Here is a 20,201-nt window from a genome sequence, read left to right as displayed (position 1 = left end):
TTAGGATGAACAGGAGGCTGTGTCCTCCACCAACTGGAGAGACCCTGTAGGAAATGTCCCATGGCCTCTCCCTTTCTTTAGGAATGAAATTACTTTTACAGGACTCCTCTGTCTGCTTTGTGGACAGAATCCTCTGGTGATGTCAATTTTTCCACACACCTTGGGACTCGTCTGGAATTCCTTCCACCGTCTGGGGCAGCGGGCAGTGAGTGCAGCTGAAGGTGCCTCACCCAGTTTGGGTGATCAGCCCCCTTGGGGGCGGCAGCACCGAGGACTGATTGGGTACCTGAGAGTGACCAGGAGACAGACGAGTGACACATCGGGGGGGGGCTGTGAAGAGTCAGCAGGGAGAGAGCACTGAAAATCTCATCAGTGAGTGCACTGGGATCTTTGGGGAGTGAGCACGGCAGGGCACCCATGGAGACAGAAAAGGGAAAGCCAAGAAGGGGTCCTGTGCCAAAGGGATGATGATCCCAAAATATCTCTGAAGGGTCCCTTGGGAGAAGGTTGAGGTAGATTGCACACTCCCTCAGAGGCAATTAAGGACTTGGACACCCAGGGGGGCAATAAGAGAAGTGGAGAAGGGATTTGGACAACAGGGGATGGATGGTGTTGGTGTGCTGGGAAGAGACTGGGTGAAGGGGAGTGTGCAGGAATATGGTTAAGGCAGGAAGCAGCAGGAGGAATCTATGTGGTGAGAAAAAGAAAAGGGGAGGAAGAGAAAAATACTCAGAATTTGGATGTTTTTCAGCAGAGTCTTATCCTCAACATTTGCCGGCTGATCATTTGTATCCCCGGTTTCCAGGAGAGGAAAACAAGGAGGTCAGGGTTTCAGGGGGTTTCTCTGTGGGGGGCAGCGGCAGCACCGGGCGCAGAGGTGCGGGACCGGGAGCACGGGCTGGGGGCCTGGGGGGAGCTGCGGGGCCGGGCCGGGGCTGTGGGGCAGCCGGGGCTCAGCGCCGGGCGCTGCCTGACCCCACCAGCCCCGGGCAGGGCCGGCAGTGGCCCCCGGCCCCCAGGAGGCTGCGGGACGCCCCGGCCGCTGCCCGGCCCCGTGGAGCTGCCGGCCCTGCCCGCCGGGGGGCGCCTTTGGACACTGCGGCAGGACAGGGAGCGGCTCTGGGATACGGGCTGGGGAGGGCACCCTGAGCACAGGGACGACGAGCAAGGAACACCTGGGAAATGTGGATTATACATGGAAGGACTGAGATTTTCTTTTCTTTTCTTTTGTTGGGATCACCACAGAAACGAATGATTTTGCAGAAAGCTCAGCAGCTGTCAGAGGATGAGCACCCACAGGCACTGAGGGGGGCTGCAGGAGGGGCACAAGAAGGCCCTGCAGCACTTGGGCACAAAGGCCCAGCAGGTGAATGCAAGAAGGGAGCAGCAAAAGGCCAGGCTGAAGGCAAAGGCCAGGGCAGAGCTCCTACAGCCCCTGAGGGATCAACCCCAGGGCCCAAGGGGGCCCCAGCACCCAGGGCACGGGCTCGGCCACAAGCACCCGGCAGAGGCATTGCCCTCCTCGGCAGGGGACAGCCCACCCAAACAGCCCCTGGCAAGGAATCAGGGCTCCAGCTGCAGGGCACAAGGACACTGCAAGCACAGACAGCAGCACCCTCAGGACCAGCAAGTCCACCCCTTGATGGACATGGATTGGCAGGGCTGTCACAGCTCCCATCACACCAGGGACCCTCCACACTGGAGCACTTGAGAACATTCAGGGTGGGTCTGCATTGAGAGGAGGCCTCTCCTGATGGACACAGGGGCCTCTCAATCCACTCTGAATCTTAGACCTAATGGGCAAAATAGGAAAGGCATGGTTTAATTATTAAGGGAATAAGTGGGAAAGATGAGCAGGTATGATTTCATCAACCACTACTAGGAGATGTAGGGGATAGGCTTGAAATAAATTAATTTCTTTTTCTTCCTACTGTGATTGCAATTTACTGGGAAGGAATTTGGTGGCTGGATTTTTATATTGTAAAAGGTGATACAGAGGCTTATGATGTTGTACTTATGTGTCAAATGTCTGGCAAGGCCTATGCTGAAGTGAACCCAGAAATGTGGACAGTCCAGGGAAAGAGGGAAAATTAGATATGGAGCCTCACCAAATTACTTTGAAGCAACAAGGACAAGAGGTTGCTTGTATTGATTTAAAATCAATACCCTATTCCAAGAGAGGGAAGGAAGGGCTTACAGCTTATTACTGACTCTCTCTTAAAGGCAGGGCTTTGGAGCCAGGGATCTCTCCCTACAACACTCCAGTCAAGAAACTGGATGGATGGACACAAGGAGGAATCACAGAATTTTCAAGTGTTAAAAAGCAGATTAACTGAGGCTCCTGCCCTGGCCCTCCTAGACAGGGAGAAAGAATTTTAATTATAGGTGGATGTTAAACAGGGCCATGCTGAAGAATTCTTGTGTTAAAATGTTTAACCCAGTGGCCAGAGTGGGTTAAACACTCAATGTCTGCAGAATTGTGCAGACACAGCTCACATGGGAACTGAGGCCTGAAAACTGATGACAACAGGAGGATCTCCTAGAGTTCAAGTCTGGCATCAAGTTAAAGCTCTGACAACCAAAAGAGCCTCTAAATGGATGAGCAGGGCTCGGTTATTACAGTATGAAACTTGTTCAGTGGCACAGGAGGATTCAGAACTGAGGACAGGGCAAGGGTTTAACCCAGCTCCTGTTTGAACAGCCTGGAGAGGGGCTGGCAAGAAACCCAGGACTGCATTCAAGGGACAGAGCTCCAGACCCAGGCTGGGAGAGATTGATGGGACAATCCCTGGACTGAGGGAGAAAATGTGTTCGTGGATGGCTCTGCAAGGGCAGCAGAAGGGAAAAGAGCTACAAGATAGGCTGTTATTAAGGAAGGGGAATCAGACAAAGCGCAGGTCACCGCCCCATGCTCAGCTCAACCCGCCGAGCTCTGGGTGCTTGTAAGAGCCTGGCACTGAAATGCCCTGAGCAGGAAGGCTTCAATATCTTCTGCTGACACCATGGCACCTAACAGGGGGGCAAAAGCAATTCTGACTGCTTCAGCAAGCACTGGATCAGAGATCAAGGTATATTCTCCCACAGGAAGCTGGGCTGGCACAGAGCTTGCCCTGGGACTTTGCTGTTGCCAACACCCAGCCAGGACATCGGCTCCTGCCTAAGGAGTGCAAAGCAGCACCACTGGTGGCCAAGGGGCCCATGCCAAGTGTCCCTGAGGCCAGAAACAGCCGCCAGCACAGCTGAACACGGGGGGACCCCTCAGCCTGGCCTCAGGGGCTCTGAAGCCCCGGAGATTTGCACTTCCCGCCTGCAGCAGGACCATGGGAGCCCCCACTGAGCCTGCCCTGAAGGCAACGCAGCAGCAGCCAGGGCTCCACAGCGGGCCAAGCCCCTGGGCCTGCCCACAGATCCTCTGCTCAAACCCTCGGAAATCCTGGCCACCCTCCTCTGGCACCTCCAGCCACTGGGCCAAGCCTTGCTGCCACTGCTGCAGCTTCAGCGCTGGCTGGGCCTGCACTGCCACAGCTGCTGGGGAGCACCACGGCACAATTCCACTCTGGGGCTCACTCACACCCACACTCTGGGCTGACTGCGACTGCATTGCTGCAAAATGTACCCATTTTGGTTCTTTTAAATCTTATTTCTCTCAGGCTCGTTTGTCTCTGCCTTGGGGAAAGGAATTTTAAAGGTTTTATTTAAAGGATGTTACACCACTCAACAGAGATGAGTTCAACATCTCTACAGACTGGGAATAGCCCAAAAGACACCCACAGAGATAACGACCAGCAACAAAACATCAACGCCCAGCAGCAAACAGCAACCAACAGCTACCCCAGACACTGCCCCCGGCACAGCTGGAGACACCTGGTCTGGAAAAGGCTGAGAAGGAAATCCAGGAGTGTGGAGCTAATTAACTCCAGAGGGGAAGGAATCTGGATCTAATAGGAAACTGACACGGACTGCTGCTCAAAATTCCTCTAAATTAATGAACTTTGAGAAAAAGAACAAAGACTTAACAGAGCCAGGAATATCGGCTGTTCTACAAAAGTGGGGGTGCACATTAACGAGGACATGCAGTTGGCGGATCGGGAGGTCTGAACCGTCCAAGTACCGCAGCCAGTGGGCAAAGGGAGAGGGCGATGAGGCCGGGAAAATGAGGATAAAAAGGAGACTGCGAACTACAACAATGGCAGCGAGCGCACGGCAAATGCCCCACGGCCTCTCCCTCTGCTCAGCAATAAAGTCACTTGTACAGGACTCCTCTGTCTCCTCTAGGCACAGAAACCTCCGGCCACGTGAATGTCCCGCACAGCCCCGGGCACGGGGCAGCCGCCTCTGTCCCAGCCACAGGAACCGGGCCGAGCCAGCGCTGCTCCGGCAGCGGCTCCTGCCGAGGCAGCGGCCGCAAGGAGACCGCGGGCAGCCGCTCCCGCAGCGCCCTCACGCCAGCGGCAACACGCGCCGGACACGGCACAACGAACCCGCCTGAGCCCCCTGCCGCCCCCGAGACCCGCAGCGAGCCCCGAGACCCCGCACAACCCAGCGCGGCTCCCACCTGCGCTGCGGCCGCCTCCCAGCTCCCCCGCCGCCGCCTCACCGCGCTCCGGCCGCTGCCGCCGCTCCCGGGCCCGCACAGACGCTCCGCCAGTGGCGCCGCTGCCGAGCCACGGCCGCCCTCAGGCCGCCACCGGGGCCCTGCCCCGCCCCGATCCCACCAATCAGCGCGCCAGAACCACGACTGACGGCACCCGCGGCCAATCGCAGCCAGGGGCGGGCTCTGCACACGGCACAGCCTCGCCCCGCGCTCTCAGGGCCCCCCGGGCTGCGTGAGGGCAGAGCCGGAGATGAGGAACAGCCCTGGAACGGGCCCGGGCCCGGGCCCGAGGGGATTGAGCTGAAAACACAAACAAACTTCTCCGCACCTCCCGCCATGGCTTTGCCGAAGCACTGCGGCTTCGGTGGCTCCGGTCAGCGGGAAGCCCCGGAGCCTCACTACTGCTACCTTTAATTAGGAGCATCAAGGAATCGCTTTGATTTCCCCCAAAAAGGGAAAACTGCCCCAGCCCTGTGGATGAGTGGGCGAGGGGAGAGATTTCTGACAGAAAACTCCAAAAACTCAGAGCAGGATAATGAGAAGTAAGTGAAGAGCCTTAAATCCAGCCTTCCCCCACGCCTCCCTCCTTCCAGCTGCACCTCCTACCCCGGCAGTGCCGGAGACAGGGAATGGGGCCGTGCTCACTTCATGCCCCGGGGCTTCTCCCTCTGCTCAGGGACAGGAGTCGTTCCCCTGCTGCACCCTGGGCTCTCTCCCACCGGAGACTTCTCCAGGAACTTCTCCAAGCTGAGTCCATCCCACGGGGCACAGCCCCCCTCCAAGTGCTGCAGCGTGGGTCACTGTGCCCCGGGGTCAGTCCTGCCAGGACAGGCTGCTCCAGCGGGGCCCCTCTGGCCACGGGGTCACAGCCTCCTCTCAGGCATCCCCGTGCTCCAGCGTGGCTGCTCCGGGGGCTGCAGGGGGATCTCTGCATCCCCATGGATCTGCAGGGGGATCTCTGCATCCCCATGGATCTGCAGGGGGATCTCTGCATCCCCATGGATCTGCAGGGGGATCTCTGCATCTGGCACCGCCGTTTTTGGAGGCACCAGGAATAGGCTGAGCTCTGCCCGAAGCTCTTCTCACATTCCCCACACCCTTCCCGGCACAGGGAGGCTTTTACCTCCTCACAGCTCCCCAGGCTGGGTTGGTAGCCCCTCCTCATGTGGGATCTCTGGGGCTTTTCCTCCCCATTGGATTCCTGTGTGGTGGAGCCGTTCCAAATGGCCTCTTCCACGAGGTTCTGTGGCAGGGATTTGTTCTCCCTGGTCTCTGTCCGCAGCTCAGTGTGTGAGGGAGGAAGGACAAGGAGAGGAAGAGACAGGGAGAAGGGAAAAGGAAAAGGCAGGAACAAGGGAGGAAGGAGATGGGAAAGGAACATCGATGGATGTAGGACAGAATGAGGAGAAGAAGGAGGGTGGACAAGGAGAAGATGGGATTTGCCTCCATGCCAGAGGGAAGGGGAAGGAGATCCCCCCAGTCCATCCCTGGCAGGATGTCGTTGGCAGTGAGGCTGTCCTGCAGCGATGCTGGGCTGGGAGATGGAGCAGCAGGGAGGGGAAAGGGTCAGTGATTCCTCCTGCCCTGCCTGGCTGTCCCACTCTGGAGCATCCTGGCGCTGCCGAGGCCCTTGGAGCGTCCGGCACTCAGGAGCCCGGAGCTCACGGCTGCTTTATAAAGCTGACAAAGTCGGCAGGATGGGTCTGGGTATGATCTCAGCAAACTGGGTTTATTGGTACAGGAACAGGGGACAGGTAATGTTCATCTACAACCGGCAACTGTTCATGCACTTTGACAATGACGTGGGTCAGTACAAGGACCGGGAGAGATCCCTCAGCAAATCCGGCACGGGCACAACAGACCTGGCCAGGACACAGGGAGGGAATTTATTACCAACCAAATCACAGCAGCACAAGGAGAAGGGAAAGAAATCTCTCCAGCACCTTCCCCCTATCCAACACGGATCACCCAGAACAGGGGTCACCAGGGCTCTGCCCAACGGGGGTCACTGGGGATCATCCAGCACGGATCCTCCCATGGGGGATGGAGCTGCAGCAGTGCACGAAGCCCTTCCCACACTCGGGACACTCGCAGGGCCTCTCCCTGGTGTGGAAGTGCTGCTGAGTGACGATCTCTGAATCCCACTTGAAGCTCTTCTGACATTCCAAGCACTCCTAGGGCCATTCCCCAGTGTGGGTCTTGTGGTGCTTGCTGAGGTCGGAGGTCCCACTGAAGCTCTTCCCACATTCCCCACACTCCCAGGGCCTCTCCCCAGTGTGGATGTTCAGGTGTTCCATCAGGGTGGAGCTGTAGCTGAAACCCTTCCCACATTCCAAGCACTTGTGGGGCTTCTCCCTGCCATGAGGCTTCTCCACCAGCTCTGAGCTCTGGCTGGATCTCCGGCCGCCTTCCTGGCTCAGGGGGGCTCTTTCCTCCCTGCAGCTCCCTGGGCTGGGTTTGCAGCCCCTCCTCGTGCGGAATCTCTGGGGCTTTTCCTCCTCCTCCGTCCAGCCACAGCTTGGGAATGACAGACCCTGGTTTGGGGAAACCAAGGTGGGAGCGCCTTGGAGTAGAGGCTCCTCCTGGCCAGGTCCATCTCTAGAAGTCAGCAGGAGTCTTCTGTCCATGAAATTCCCCACAATGTCAAGATTCAGCCCCAAAAAACTCTCCCAGCAGTTCCCTATTGCTGATCTCTCCACTTTTGGGGTTCCAGAGGTTTCCTTTCCTTAGGATCATGGGGGTCCAATGGTTCCAGGGGTTTTCCATTCTCCAGCGTCCTGCTCAGGGATGATTCAGGGGCTTTTAGGGGTCCATGGGGGCTCTTCTCCCCTGATGCTCTACTTTGAGATCCCAGGGATCCCAGGGGTCCCTCCTCTCCAGGCTCCCCCCCTTTCCAGTCTGCCGGGGTCCCCCAGCTCTGGGATTGCCCCTCTCTGCTCTCCCCACTCTGGGGGTCCCAGGGGTTCCCCTCCTCTGCTCTCCCAGGGGTCCCCAGGACCAATGTCCTCCCCTGCCCATACTGGGCAATGGCCACGTGGGCCCCCAAATATCCCACAAGGGGCTCAGCTTTGGGCTCCTGCAAGATCCAAACCTACACACACAGAGAAAACAAAACCTCCCAGAGACACCAGATGATATTTGGGGTCAATTCCACAATCTGCGAGCTCCAAACACACCCCAATAAAAAACCCTCTCGGGGACCCCCCGATAGATTTGGGACGAGCTCCCCCTCCCCACTGAGCTGCAAGACGAGGTGGGGGCGATGGTCCCGTGGCTGCGGCCACAGGGGGCACTGGAACCTCCTGTTCCTGCTGTTCCTGCTCCTGCTCCTCCTCTTCCTGCTCCCCCTTTTCCCCTCTCCCTCCTCCTCCTCCTCCTTCCTAATCCCACCTCGTCCCCAGTTCCTGCCTTCTGTGTATTTAGAGTGGAGGACCTTGCTTGTTTTTAGAACTAGAACAAAGATCCCAGATGGAACAAGGCTTGCTGCTTTTAGTCAGAACTATCAGTGACTAAAGGTCACGTTTCCTTTGCTTTGGTCCTGTCCTTGTTCTCCTCAGTGTTCAGGCTGGGCTATGGGGTGTCCTTGTTTGCTGCATTTTCCGAGTTCGTCTTGCATCCTTTGGGCCATGGGCTGTGCCCTGGGAGGGTTCTTTGTGCTCCTTTGTGACACAGGAGAACCTTCCAGGCGGTTTCTGCGTGAGCTGCTGCTGGGATGTCACAGGAACAGCGCCACGTCGCCGTGGTGTTCCCGTTGCTGTGGGACACGGAGGCCTCAGTGCCCAGAGTGGCTCTGGGCTCGCTGCCGGAGGATCCTCCTGCCCGAGGCATTCTCAGCAGCCAGCCCAGCCCTGTCCTTCTGTGCTTGCAGGGCTACAGGCTGCAGGCGTGTGCAGCGCAGCCAAAATGATCCAGCACGTGGCTGCTGCAGTTTGCACTCTGTACTCTGTGGCTTATTCGGGGTATTTTTTAACCCACTTGGCACGTAAGTTGAGGTTTTCCCTCGGTGCAGCATCTGTGGCTTTGGGCTTGCTGTGTGCTTTCTGTTCTTCCTCTGGAGCTGAGTTGACTTTGGAACCAAATTGCCATGAAGACACCATTGCTTTGGGAGAGCTCCTGCCAGCAGCTGCAGCTGAAAAAGGGGGTGTCTGCAGCCAGTGGGGCGTGCACAGCATCTGCAATGAGCCCTGGGGGGTTCTGTTCCCTCAAGCAGGGAGTCTGTGCCAGCAGAGCCTGGAACTCCCTCCCTTTGCTGCTCCAGCCAAGAACTGACCCAGCCCAGTGTTTTGTGCTTGTTCTCTTGCTTGCTGTGGGAAGGGACTGTGGCTCCTGGAGGGATGCAGTGAAAGCAAAATGCTCTCTTGGGGTTGCCTTGCTCCGTGGCATTCCCCAGCACTGGCAGTTTTTCTCCTAACAGCATCGGGTTCATGTTCCCTCTCCCATTGCAGGGCACCTCCTGTCTGGATTCCGAGCAGCTCCTCCTTCGGTGAGTGGGAAAGGAACCTTTGGTGTTTGGAATTGTGCAGCAAGTTGTGAGCTCGGCATGTGGCAGTCAAGGGCCAGCCTGGGAGGCTGAAGGAAAGTTCCTGTCAGTGTCTTTGCGGCAGCAGCAGCAGCAGCAAAGGAATTCCCATCAGTTTTCTCATTTTCTGCTGAAGAGCTTTTGAAGAGCTGCAGGTCTGGTTTTGCAGGCAGAGGATTGCTTGCTGGCTTTAGCTATGGTGGAAAATCGAATTCCCAACAATAAGTGGCAATGTCGACTTTAGCCCATTTTTAGTTGGAACAGCTCCAAACCCCATTTCTGCTTAGTGCAGCTGGATGTGCAGCTGAGGATAAATAAGGTGATAACTGAGATAGAACTTCCCGTCCCTCACGCTGCCGTCTGTCCACAGGGCACAGAAGCAGCACCAGCACCTCCTGGGGCTCCCTCTGCTTCCGAAGAGGAGGCCCAAGAGGAGGAAGACAGCAGTGAGCTTCCCGCTGCTCTGGGGGACGATGGTGAACTTCCCTCAGTGCCGGGAGATGACAGTGAACTTCCCGCTGCTCTGGGAGACAAGGGCGAACATCCCGCGGGGTGGGAATGCAACGGCGAGGCTCCCGCGGGGTGGGACAAGGACAGGGGACATCTCCCGGCCTGGGACGAGGACGGTGGATGTCCCCTGGTGTGGGACCAGAGTGGCCAAGCTCCCACGGAGTGGGATGAGGACAATGGATGTCTCCCAGTGTGGGATGAGGATGGAGGACATCCTGTGGCTTGGGAAGAGGAGAGTGAACATCTCCCAGCATGGGAAGTGGACAGCAAACATCCCCTGGCTTGGAAAGAGGATGGCGAACCTCCAGCGTGTTGGGAAGAGGATGGAGAAGCTGCAGCGTTTTGGGAAGAGGATGGAGAAGCTGCAGCATTTTGGGAAGAGGATGGAGAAGCTCCCTCTGCTTGGGAAGAGGACAATGAACCTCCCTCCGCTGTGGGATCCTGGGCTGAACATTCTGACAGCAGCACAGCCGGGCAGCCAGAGGGGAGAGGGGAGTGGTGCCTGATGCAGCTGAGTACGTCTGCTCTGTTCCTGGGTGCCCGAGCAGGTGCTGTGTGTGTGTCTGGGCATCAGCTGCACCCAGTGTTGCTCTGCAGCTGAATGTCACCGAGCCATTGATTGTCCTTCCCCAGCTGACACCAAGGGGCTCACGGCCCCAGGGAGTGGGGCTGGTTGTGGCTCTGCTGCAAGGCGGGGTCTCACTCTGGGAGGGAGCGTCTTCCACGTGGTTTCTTTCAGGGAACACCGTGAGCGAGGCGGAGCCTGCCGAGAAATACCTGGAAGTGGAGCAGATTGGCCAAGGGTAAGTGCACGGCAGCTGCTGCTGCACAAGCAGGGCCGGGTGTTGTGCTGGTGCAGGATCAGGTGAGAAGTCAGGAGAGCTCCAAGCACCTTCAGACACTGGGCTACCATCCTGCTGTCTCTCAGTCCTGATCAGAATTGATAACTGTGGTCAGAAGGCGCCGTCAAAGGCCCCTGAGGCTGGCAGTGTCCTGCCTGCAGCAAGGAGCAGGACCTGGAAGATCTTCTGTCCCTGGAACTGGATTGCCTAAAAGAGCAACTCACCATGTGGTGACTGTCAGAAAACAGTTCTCAAGAAGATTTCTTTCAAATATTTTCCTTCAAAAACTATCCACTGGTCAGGATTATCAACCTAATGGTTTAGAAACAGAAACCAGAGATGAACTAATAAGTGCTCTATTCTAGCACACGTAGCAGACCCCATCCATTCAGTAACAGACACAGAGCTGATGCACTTGGGGGGAAAAAGCATCACCTGCCTGATGGCAGGGCCCTTGTGGAACCTGCAGGTCTTAGGCAGGAAATGGAAAAGGATGAAATGCATTCTTTTCCAGGTCTTTAGACACCCATTTCTCACCTCAGGTTTTGAACTAAAGCAATTCAGGGTGGACATTTGGGATTTTCTCCAGCCCAATTCCTTTGTGTTGGGTCTCAGTTTTCTCCTGCACACCTTGCATGGCAGAGGGCTGGTGGCTGCTGTGCTGTTGTTGGAAGGGTCGATGCACCCAGGTGTTTGTGAACGCTGCAGGCAGCAGAGATCTCCTGTCTGGGCTGGCTTTCCCTGCCAGGGCCTAAAGCGCTGCTTCTTTCTTCTCTGCTGTTTTGTCTCCAGGGCTTTCGGAACCGTTTATAAAGGACTCGACAGGGCCACTGGAGGAGAGGTCAGTGCCAACACGCCCAGCACGCCTGGCAGCTCTCCAGGGCTTTCCCCTCTGCTGGGAGCTGTGGCTGCAGCTTTGGGGGCCAGCAGAGCTTTCCTGCCCAGGCTGCTCCTCTGAAGGCAGAGCAGTGTCAGCCTGCAGAGCACAGCTGGGACAGACTTGGTCCTTCTGAAGCGCCAAAGGAATGCAAGGAGGGCAGCGGTGTCTGTCAGAGCAGGACACGCTGGCTTGGCCTTCATATCTAAAAGTGTGAATGCATCAGCTGCTGGAGACTGAGGCCCAATTTATCTTCATCCCAGCCTCAGATAGGAACATTATCTAGCTATTCTTAGCTAAACTATAACACTATTATGTCCATCCTGCCTTTCATTTTCAAAGGCTACCTCAAGGCCTAATTAGGCAGAGATCCTGCTTGAGCTCAATTTGGGGTTTTAGTCCTCCTTCAGCTGTTCACAGAGAGAGAGGGAGAGAAATGAGGAGATGGATGTCCAGAGCAAAGCTCTCTCCTAAACCCTGAAGTTGTGTTTGGGTCTGGTGTCAGTGACAGCCTGTGACAGGGATCACCTGAGCAATGGGTGTGCGTGTCTGCTTTCTTGTGCAATCCCAAACAGAGCAGCTGGATCTGAAATCATGACCAAATCCCATAGAATTGCTAAGGGGTTCCTGGCTGTTTTGCTCTGTTTTCACAGAACCAGAATTACCTCCTGCTTGCAAAATGGGTTTGAATAATAATAGTAGGAGTGTTGAGGCCATTTGAGAAGACTGTAGGTGCAGAGAATGTTGTTAGAGCTTTGAGGCTGACAGCTGAGGGACCATTTCTGCAGAGCTTGCAAGGCCAAATGTCTCTGGCCATGTGTCCTGTAAGCAGCCCCCAGCTGGCAGAGCAATGGGCTGTGGGAATGGCCCTTGCTGAGCTCTGTGTCCCATCCCAAGGCAGTTTGGCACAGCCCGGCTCCGTCGCTCCACAAAGACTCACTCCGTGTTTGCTGTGGCCTCCTGCCACAGACTCCTCCAGTTAAAGGCTGCAATGTCCCTTCAGGTGGCCATCAAGAAAATGAGTCTCAGAGGGCAGAACAGGGAACAAGCTGTGAATGAGATCCTGCTCCTGAAGGACAAGAAGAACCCCAACATTGTCAACTCTTTGGACAGGTGAGTGATTCAGCTCTGATCCCGAGCCCGGGCCCTGCGTTAACCTTTCCTGGCATCCGGAGTCTGTAGCCTGTTTTGAAAATGCCTGACCCAGCCACATCTTCCCAAAGCAACAGCCTGGCAGTTCACTCCCTCCATGTGCTTTTGTTGCTTTGCTTTGGTTTTTCCTTCAAGTTGACCCCATTTGCTGTGTCTCTCAGCAAGTGCTGATAAACCACAGCAGAAATTATTTCCCTTGGCTTCTTCTTCCCAGCCCTTTTCCATTGCTACAGATGCCAGGAAGACCAAGTTCTTGTTTCCAGAAATGCCTCATTTGCCCATTTTTCACTGGCCTTGCCTGTTTATGAAGGGACTTTCTGAAAGGTTTTCTGACTGCTTTTGTCCCAAGTGCTGCATGACCTCCTGCCCTGGATAACCCTGGCAGTTGTGTTGCCTTGTTCTGGAGGGAATGGTGGAACTGATGAGTTCAGAAGCTGAACCAGCTGGGGCCAAGTGTTGTGATTCCATATTGATCTGGGCTGTTGCTAAACTGCATTTTTCACCTGCTTGCCATCTAAGGCCTCTCCTTTCTCACAGGTGTCTCCTTCCCCTTTAGACTGTGCAGATTCCAAGGGCTGGGCAGCCTGGCAGGAATGTCTCTCCATCTGATTCTGTCCTCACTGACAAGTGACCTGGAAACAAAACTCCCCTCCAGGCTTTTCCATGGGAGAATTGTGCTCTGCACTTTCATCTCCATGCCATTGTTTTCCTCTTCCAGCTTCCTTGTGGATGGAGATCTCTGGCTGGTGATGGAATACATGGATGGAGGAACTTTGCGGGACGTTGTCAGACAGACGCGCATGGATGAAGGAGAGATGGCAGCTGTCAGTCGGGAGGTGAGGGATCCTGCTTGTCACTCCCATGGCTGGGACACGATGGTCCTTCCAAACAGGGCGTGAGAACAGGAGTGGCTCCATGCTCAGGGCTTTGTTTCTGTGTTGTTTTCATGAGCTGGAGAAGAAAGAGCCTCTGCAGTGAATGGCCTTCCAGCATCACTGCACTTCTACTCTGTTCTTGTTCTCTCTCCTGCTGTTGTGGTACTCTCTGTGTGCTTTGGATTTGATTTGCTGTTCTCAGCTTTGCCTTGAACCGTTTGCCTGGAGCTTGTGTGCACTGCACTCCTGGCCTGTCACAGCAAAGCTGCTGCTGGCAGAATTCTGAGCTGTCCTTTCTGGTGTGATATATTCCAGCCATTGGTTTTTGCCCTAGTGTTTCTTGTTCTCTCTCAGTGTCTGCAGGGCCTGGATTTCCTCCATTCCAACCGGGTGATCCACAGGGATCTGAAGAGCTCCAACATCCTCCTGGGCATGGACGGCTCTGTCAGGCTGGGTGGGTGTTCCTGGCCAGGCACGGCGCTCCCGGGCTGCGGGGCTGGGGCTGCTTCCCAGGGAGGGCCAGAGCCCCACAAGGGCTGCTGGGGGCACTGCCTGGCCCCTGCTGCCAGCTGAGAGCGGCTGCCCCTGCAGAGAGCTCAGGAGAGGAGCAGGGGGCCAGCAGTGCCTTTGTTCTGGCCATGGCCCTTCCAGAGGGGCAGCAGTGGGAATCTAAAGCTCCAAGGGAATCAGTAAAAGCCACTGCAGGAAAGCTGAGGGTTTCTTGAAGGACCCAGTTCCATCTTTCCTTGGCTACAGCCCTAAGGACTTTTCCAGCTGACTTCACTACTGCAGTCTCAGATTGAGCGTGCAGTAGATTGAATCTTTGTGCTTGGTTTCCTCATTGCAGCTGCCTTTGACAGGGTTTGTTTCTGTCCTCAGCTGATTTTGGCCTCTGCGCTCATCTCAGCCCTGAGCAGGACCAGCGCAGCTCCATGGTGGGCACTGCTCACTGGATGGCCCCAGAAGTTGTGACCAGATCTCCTTATGGCCCCAAGGTGGACATCTGGTCCTTTGGCATTGTGACCATCGAGATGGTGGAAGGAGAACCTCCTTACTTCAGGGAAACGGCGGCCATGGTAAGAGGCAAATTCTCCAGGGGCTGCAGAGGCTGCGAGCACAGGGGGACCCTGCACTGGGAGCAGCAGCTGGAGGTTTCTGCACATGGGAAGGGAATTCCCAGAGGACTTGTGCCTCCACACAGACGAATTTTCTGCAGTCTCCAGCAACAATTTGCTTTGGGCTTTTCATTGTTGCAGCTCTTCTAGCTGAGAGGATGACCTGGAAATATGAAGCAAGTGCATCAGCTCTAATGTTATCTTGCAAGAAAACCCCACACCATCCCCAAATCCCAGCCCCAAACCCAACAAGTTTTCTGCAGGAGTTTCTAAAAGAGGTTTTGCAAGATGATCTCCCCTGATTCTTCTCACTGGGAAACTTGTTGAAAACATGAAGATGATGGTTGAACATCCCCATAGTCTAACATATTTCTTTCCTAGTCCAAGCTACTTTTTCTGTGTCACCAAGCCTGAGCTTTCAGCATCACAAACCTCCTGTTTCTTGCCTGGCAGTTTCTGGGATGGGGCATCAGGAATGCATTTACTTGAGTGTCAGTGGCACTGCAGAAATGCACTTGATGGAAGAATCCTCTGAAATAACACAGGCAAACCACAGTGAATCTGGAAAATGGCCTGTAAAGCTGGTGTCCATATTTGGAGAAGCAAAATGGGCTATTTCTGATGGAGGTTCCTACTAACAAAGCCAGCCAATGAAACTGGCTCTCAAGGCGAGATCATTTGGATGTTGCAGTGGCTGTGGCAGCCCCAGGGTTTGGGTTTTTTGCTTGGCATAGCAAAATGAGCTCTGAGCAGCATCTCTGGCAGGGAGGAAAGTGCCCCTGGAGCTGGGGCTGAGGCCCCGGGGTGGATGTGAGCCCGTGTGGGTGTGAAGGAAGCTGGCAGAGCACTGAGTTTGCTTTCCCTGCAGGCTCGCGCTCTGATCCGGCAGAACGGGACCCCGCAGCTGCAGGAGCCCCGGCGCCTGTCGGCTCTGCTGCGGGACTTCCTCGAGTGCAGCCTGGAGCCGGACGAGGAGCGGCGCTGGGCTGCCCAGGAGCTGCTGCAGGTGAGAGCCAAGGGCTGCAGGGGAAGCAGCAGCGCCAGGGAGGGGTTTTCTTGTGGGGCCCCCTCCGATAGTCTCCAGTCTCGCTGCGTTCCACGCGCAGAGCGAGCAGAATCCTCGCCTGCTGTGGCCTGGCAGGCTCCTTTCGAGCTCATCTGGACCTGGTGCCCCACAGCGAGCAGGGACATCTTCAAGCAGCTCAGGGGGCTCAGAGCCCTGCCTCACCTGAGCTTGGATGTTTCCAGGCAGGAGGCACCTCCCACATCTCTGGGCACCTTCTGTCAGTGTTTCCCCACTCTCCCGGTTAAAAAATTCTTCCTTAGATCTAATCTGAGCCTGCTTCCCTCGATGTTCAAACCATTTCCCTTTGTCCTGTTGCAACAGAGCCTGTGAGGAACTTGACTCTGGAAAGTAACAGTTCATTTCTTTCCTTTTTATGCTTTGGACAGCACCCGTTTTTATCATCAGCCAAGCCTCTCTCCAGCCTGACCCCTCTGATCACTGCAGCAAAGCAACTGAGGGAGCAGCAGAGCAGATAAAGCACTTGAGGACAGCTTCTTCTTACAGTAGTTAGGACAATTAGTTAGTCATGGTAGTTAGCACTGGCAGTTAGTTAGGGTAGTTAGCATTGCTAGTTAGTTATGGTAGTTAGAACAGCCTGTTTGTTATGAAAGTTTTATGAATAAAAACTCTCTTAAACCTCAACTCCCCTGACGTGTCCCTTCCTTCTCCCGCCGTGACTCAGCTGCCCGGAGCAATGTGAGGGGAGAGCGGGCCCAGCCTGGCCCAGAGCTGAGCCCCAGCAGAGCCCTGGCAGAGCCCAGAGCAGCCTCGGCACCTGCAGAGTCAGCCTGGAAGGAGGCGCTTGGAGCCTTCTCGGCTGCACCCGGCTCTTGGTTACAAACTGTGTGTGCTGGAAAATGCCACCGGCTCTGCAGGAGGGCAGAAGGGGCCTGGGGAAGGCCCAGGTGCTCCATGCAAGGGAAAAACCTGCCCTGGGTTTGTTATAAATAACTAGGTAGTGTTGGCTTTTGCTATTATGTATTGACTTCTGCAAAATATTCTTAATCACAACGAGTTTGATATAGTACAGTTTGTAATCACTTTTAACTGCTTTTGCTATAGTACAATTTGTCAGCTTTTTGTGGCCAATGCCCTGGCCCCTGTGTAGCTCATATCCTCAGAACATCATTTATGGATGACATTTCAGTTTGAGGACAGTGTGAAAAACATACATTATAGTTTTGGCTTTTGCAAAATATTAAAGTGGATGCCATGTGTTGTGCATTAGAATGTTAACTTTTGTAGAAGTAGCTGTAATTGTGAAATAAGAACTAATGCTTTTATTTTTGTAACTAACTGACAATAACAACTCAGAGATATTTGTGAAAGAGCTAATGTTCATTTAAAGTTCTTGTGGAAATAGCTAAAAGCCTCTGCATGGTCAGATAACATCTAAGGAAGGGATGTGATGAGGCCCCTGCCACTGACCCTTCCACTGTCAATAACTGTCACCTGCTGAAACCACAGAACAGGGGCCCTTGTGAGGCAGTGACACACAACCCTCAAAACAGCAATCCAGGATTCCTTCACGTGCTCTAAAAAGGCGAGTTGGGGGTCAAACCAACCTAAAGAATTCCTAGAACATGTAAATGAGTTCCAGGAAAAGTTTGAATATGTATAATCATTATGAATATGTATTTGAACAATACAATGGAGAAGCTAGACAAGAAGAGTTGCTGTGGTTAACCAGTGTGCCTCTGGCCATTGCCAACACCCAGCGCTGTTACTGATTTGTCCCTTATTATTCCTTATTAAACTTTCAAAAATTCTAAAGAGTGAGGCTCATTTCTCACAAAACCCAAGGTACTCACCCCCTTGTTCTTCCCCCAAAGCCAGGATTTGTCAATCCTAAACTTTGTCTGGATGGAGGAGAAGGAGGCCGCGAGGAAAAGGAAGATGCACTGGTGTGGAGGCCCATGGGAGTCTCAATCTCCCACCCGTGGAGGACTGGTCCCTAATAAGAAGAATAGATTTAAAGGTTATGGGGAGAAGCTTGCTTGTCCTATAGATCTTTGCTGGTACATGCTGACTTTTGGAAAGTTATGTTACCCCATTGGCCCGTTGGCCTAATTACCCTAGTTCAACCCCTGTTACCCATCTTTGCTTAGTCCCTAGAATGTTCTCCCTCTCTGTCCCTTCATTCGCCCAGTTTACTGCATTCCTCTGCCCCTGTTTCCCTATTAGCTGTCCTGACCCTTAAACCCTCCTTTGCCCCATTTTCCCCTATATCCATTGGACCCTGACCCTCAGCTCCACCCTCACTACCCCATATAAAAACCCCCTGTGCCCTCAGCTGGCACCCTGTCTTTGTGCCTGGACCCTGTTCAGCTCTGTCCCCTGTTCCTGTACCAATAAACCCAGTTTGCTGAGATCATACCCAGACCCATCCTGCCGACTTTGTCAGCTTTATAAAGCAGCCGTGAGCTCCGGGCTCCTGAGTGCCGGACGCTCCAAGGGCCTTGGCAGCGCCAGGACGCTCCAGACTGGGACAGCCAGGCAGGGCAGGAGGAATCACTGCCCCTTTCCCCTCCCTGCTGCTCCATCTCCCAGCCCAGCATCGCTGCAGGACAGCCTCACTGCCAACGCCATCCTGCCAGGGATGGACTGGGGGGACCTCCTTCCCCTTCCCTCTGGCATGGAGGCAAATCCCATCTTCTCCTTCTCCGCCCTCCTTCCTCTCCTCATTCTGTCCTTCATCCATCCATGTTCCTTTCCCATCTCCTTCCTCCCTTGTTCCTTCTCGTTCCTTCCTCTCTTCCTGCCTTTTCCTTTTCCCTTCTCCCTGTCTCTTCCTCTCCTTGTCCTTCCTCCCCCAGGCACTGAGCTGTGGACAGAGACCAGGGAGAACAAATCCCTGCCACAGAACCTCGTGGAAGAGGCCATTTGGAACAGCTCCACGGCGCAGGAATCCAATGGGGAGGAAAAGCCCCAGAGATCCCACACGAGGAGGGGCTGCCAACCCAGCCTGGGGAGCTGTGAGGAGGTAAAACCCTCCCTGTGCTGGGAAGGGTGTGGGGAATGTGAGAAGAGCTTCAGGCAGAGTTCAGCCTATTCCTGGTGCCTCCAAAAATGGCGGTGCCAGATGCAGAGATCTCCCCGCAGATCCATGGGGATGCAGAGATCCCCCTGCAGCCCCCGGAGCAGCCACGCTGGAGCACGGGGATGCCTGAGAGGAGGCTGTGACCCCGTGGCCAGAGGGGCCCCGCTGGAGCAGCCTGTCCTGGCAGGACTGACCCCGGGGCACAGTGACCCACGCTGCAGCACTTGGAGGGGGGCTGTGCCCCGTGGGATGGACTCAGCTTGGAGAAGTTCCTGGAGAAGTCTCCGGTGGGAGAGAGCCCAGGGTGCAGCAGGGGAACGACTCCTGTCCCTGAGCAGAGGGAGAAGCCCCGGGGCATGAAGTGAGCACGGCCCCATTCCCTGTCTCCGGCACTGCCGGGGTAGGAGGTGCAGCTGGAAGGAGGGAGGCGTGGGGGAAGGCGGGATTTAAGGCTCTTCACTTACATCTCATTTTCCTCCTCTGAGTTTTTAGTTTTCTGTCAGAAATCTCTCCCCTCCCCCACTCATCCACAGGGCTTTGGGGCGGTTTTCCCTTTTTGGGAGAAATCAAAGCGATGCACTGATGCTCCTAATTAGGGGTAGCAGTAGTGAGGCTCCGGGGCTTTCCGCGGAGCCGGAGCCACAGAAGCCGCAGTGCCGGGAAAGCCGTGGCGGGAGGCGCGGAGAAGTTTGTTTGTGTTTTCAGCTCAATCCCGCTCGGGCCCGGGCCCGTTCCAGGGTTGTTCCTCATCTCCGGCTCTGCCCTCACGCAGCCCGGGGGGCCCTGAGAGCGCGGGGCGAGGCTGTGCCGTGTGCAGAGCCCGCCCCCGGCTGCGATTGGGCGACGGTGCCGTCAGTCGTGGTTCTGGCGCGCTGATTGGTGGGATCGGGGCGGGGCAGGGCCCCGGTGGCGGCCTGAAGGCGGCCGTGGCTCGGCAGCGGCGCCACTGGCGGAGCGTCTGTGCGGGCCCGGGAGCGGCGGCAGCGGCCGGAGCGCGGTGAGGCGGCGGCGGCGGCGGAGCTGGGAGGCGGCCGCAGCGCAGGTGGGCGGCGCGCTGGGTTGTGCGGGGGCTCGGGGCTCGCTGCGGGCCTCGGGGGCGGCAGGGGGCTCAGGCGGGTTCGTTGTGCCGTGTCCGGCGCGTGTTGCCGCTGGCGTGAGGGCGCCGCGGTAGCGGCTGCCCGCGGTCTCCTTGCGGCCGCTGCCTCGGCAGGAGCCGCTGCCGGAGCAGCGCTGGCTCGGCCCGGTTCCTGTGGCTGGGACAGAGGCGGCTGCCCCGTGCCCGGGGCTGTGCGGGGAAATTCACGTGGCCGGAGGTTTCTGTGCCCAGAGGAGACAGAGGAGTCCTGTACAAGTGACTTTATTGCTGAGCAGAGGGAGAGGCCGTGGGGCATTTGCCGTGCGCTCTCTGCCATTGTTGTAGTTCGCAGCCTCCTTTTTATCCTCATTTTCCCGGCCTCATCTCCCTCTCCCTTTGCCCACTGGCTGAGGTACTTGGAAGGTTCAGACTTCCCCATCCGCCAACTGCATGTCCTCGTTAATGTGCAACCCCACTTTTGTGGAACAGCCGATATTCCTGGCTCTGTTAAGTCTTTGTTCTTCTGGAAGTTCAGG

The 20,201-nt window shown here is 55.8% G+C and overlaps 1 protein-coding gene and 2 pseudogenes across 1 annotated transcript; 2 read left to right on the top strand and 1 right to left on the bottom strand.

Moving 5' to 3' along the window:
* Positions 1 to 7,221, bottom strand: part of LOC136570588 (zinc finger protein 850-like) — an 82,257-nt pseudogene extending 75,036 nt beyond the window's left edge.
* Positions 7,222 to 9,018: 1,797 nt separating this feature from the next.
* Positions 9,019 to 16,026, top strand: LOC136570587 (serine/threonine-protein kinase PAK 3-like). The gene is made up of 10 exons (XM_066571049.1): positions 9,019 to 9,077; positions 9,484 to 10,121; positions 10,363 to 10,426; positions 11,258 to 11,306; positions 12,346 to 12,455; positions 13,213 to 13,330; positions 13,724 to 13,823; positions 14,249 to 14,445; positions 15,353 to 15,490; positions 15,937 to 16,026. The coding sequence occupies exons 1-10, from the start codon at positions 9,019 to 9,021 to the stop codon at positions 16,024 to 16,026; spliced, it is 1,563 nt and encodes a 520-aa protein (XP_066427146.1).
* Positions 16,027 to 19,600: 3,574 nt separating this feature from the next.
* Positions 19,601 to 20,201, top strand: part of LOC136570617 (zinc finger protein 850-like) — a 101,568-nt pseudogene continuing 100,967 nt past the window's right edge.

This window comes from Molothrus aeneus, unplaced genomic scaffold (assembly GCF_037042795.1).
Source record: "Molothrus aeneus isolate 106 unplaced genomic scaffold, BPBGC_Maene_1.0 scaffold_35, whole genome shotgun sequence".
Lineage (NCBI taxonomy): Eukaryota > Metazoa > Chordata > Aves > Passeriformes > Icteridae > Molothrus > Molothrus aeneus.
Note: the sequence above shows the minus strand (reverse complement) of the source record. Positions and strands in the feature narration are given on the sequence as shown.